We start from the raw sequence: 1,880 nt of genomic DNA, 5'->3' as shown, positions 1-1,880 counted from the left end.
TCCAGCTTGCTGAAGTAGAGGGTATCCGTACTGGACTCAGTACGCTGCGAGAGCACCCGCCCGATCCGTTCCATGAGCTCGGTAGGGACGGGAGGCGGAAAACTGTCGTCGAGGAGGTGATTGTTGACTCCTCGATAATCAATACAAAAACGAAATTGAGGGACTCCTTCAGAGGAAAGACCTTTGCGAACAAAGATGACGGGACTCTGCCACATGACATCATTGTTCCGTTCAATGATGCCACGTGCCAACAAGAAGTCGATCGTTTTAGCGAGCTCCTCCTGGAGCGTCGCAGGAAGTCGGTAGGGACGACGACGAATTGGACGAACGTCATCAGGAACCCGAAGGACAACGTCATACTGCCCCCGCGAGACAGGTGGCTGGATTGGTAGTTCGTCTACCAGAACATCGGAAAAATCCTCGAGTAGCTCCTGCAAGGCCTGAGCTGCGAGCGGCGAGTCCGACGAGGCGACCTGAGAGACCAACGAACTGGTAGAAACAGGCGAGGACACGTTCGCCATGACCCAGGGCATCATATCCTCAGGTGGAGGAGGCTGAAGCGTGTTCCGAGTTCCAGTCCGCATGCCAGGGAAAGATCAAACACTGGGCTTGCCGCATAGCCGCGGAGCCAGGACCAGGGATGTGAAATGCGAGCGGAAGGCGTTGACGCCCCGCAGTACCATCCTGCGCTGGAATAGTAATGAGCTTGGAATGAAAGTCGATATTCATTTTCATCTTGGCAATGAACGGTTGGGACAAGATCGCCGGCAGTGATGCTGGAGGGTCCAAAATGAAGAACGTTTCTTGCGTTTCAACATTGGTGCCTGCAATGCGAAACGGCAGGAGACAGGTTTCACGAAGCACGACCTTGGCGTCGCCATGAGCGAACTGAGCGGTGAGCGTGGCGGGAATACGCTGTGTGGTCAATTGGAGCTGTCGCGCAACCTGACGCGAGATCACACTGATCTCAGCACCCGAGTCAAGCAAAGCCAGGATCTCGGAAGTAGCAGCTGGCACCGGAGAGGTGAGTGGTACAATGGGCAGATAGAGAAGCGATCCATGGAGTGCAATCGGATGCAAGTGTACCTCGAGAGCGTCACCGTCCAGAGGCACTTCATCTCCCAGTTCTTCAGCAAAATGCACCTGAGGACGGCGCTTAGGCGTCTTTGAGCGAGCAGCAATCTTGTTAGCTGCAACGGACGGAGCAGCCTTGCGGTCGTCGGAAGTCTGAACAGCGCCAAGCAGAGGCGGAGAGGAGGAGTCGGACGACTGCTCACGTTCAGGACTCTGACTGCGGCGGGTACGACGACACTCGGACGATCGATGTCCGAGTTTGCCACAGTTGTAACAACGGATGGCATTGGTCGATGTGTTTGGGGACGAGGAGTCTCCCGCACTCCTGGCGTCCTGCCGAGCAGCACGGCGCTCTTTGAAGGCCGAAGCCTTGCCAGAAGGACGACTCTTGCGATCATTGGAAGGAGAGGAGCGATTGCCCACCTGCATGGAGTAGAGCTGCCGGTGGTGATCTGCTCCCGTCGAATGGTCTTTGGTTCTGGTCTGATTGTCGATCTTGCCCACTGATTCAAGAGTAAGGCAGTCATATGCGATCGTATGCCGTTAATGAAACGTCTGCAGACCAGCGAGGACGTCGCAAATAATTTACCATCCGGAAGGAGCTGAAGTTGCTCGATTAATGTCAGGGTTCGGGCAGCATACGAAGCAAGAGATTCCTGACGGTCTTGATTTCAAATTGTCGAGTTGGTGAATGAGGTTCGACAGCAGGTGAGGAGGCAGGAATTTTTCACGAATTTCCTCCGAAAATGTGTCCCACTCCATGCGGCGAAAGGTCTCTGGCGGGTACTTGGCCACGAAGTGTTGGC

The 1,880-nt window shown here is 55.0% G+C and overlaps 1 protein-coding gene across 1 annotated transcript; it reads left to right on the top strand.

The window, feature by feature from the left end:
• Positions 1-945: 945 nt before the first annotated feature.
• Positions 946-1,610, top strand: GUITHDRAFT_154717 (hypothetical protein; the record flags this gene model as incomplete). Its single annotated transcript, XM_005825391.1, has 2 exons — positions 946-1,059; positions 1,180-1,610. A coding segment is annotated over one exon (402 nt), but the record flags the coding sequence as incomplete, so codon positions are not given.
• Between the last annotated feature and the right edge of the window lie 270 nt (positions 1,611-1,880).

Source organism: Guillardia theta (assembly GCF_000315625.1).
Source record: "Guillardia theta CCMP2712 unplaced genomic scaffold GUITHscaffold_84, whole genome shotgun sequence".
Classification (NCBI taxonomy): Eukaryota; class Cryptophyceae; order Pyrenomonadales; family Geminigeraceae; genus Guillardia; species Guillardia theta.
The sequence above is the reverse complement of the archived record's forward strand: the minus strand, read 5'-3'. Positions and strand labels throughout refer to the sequence as shown.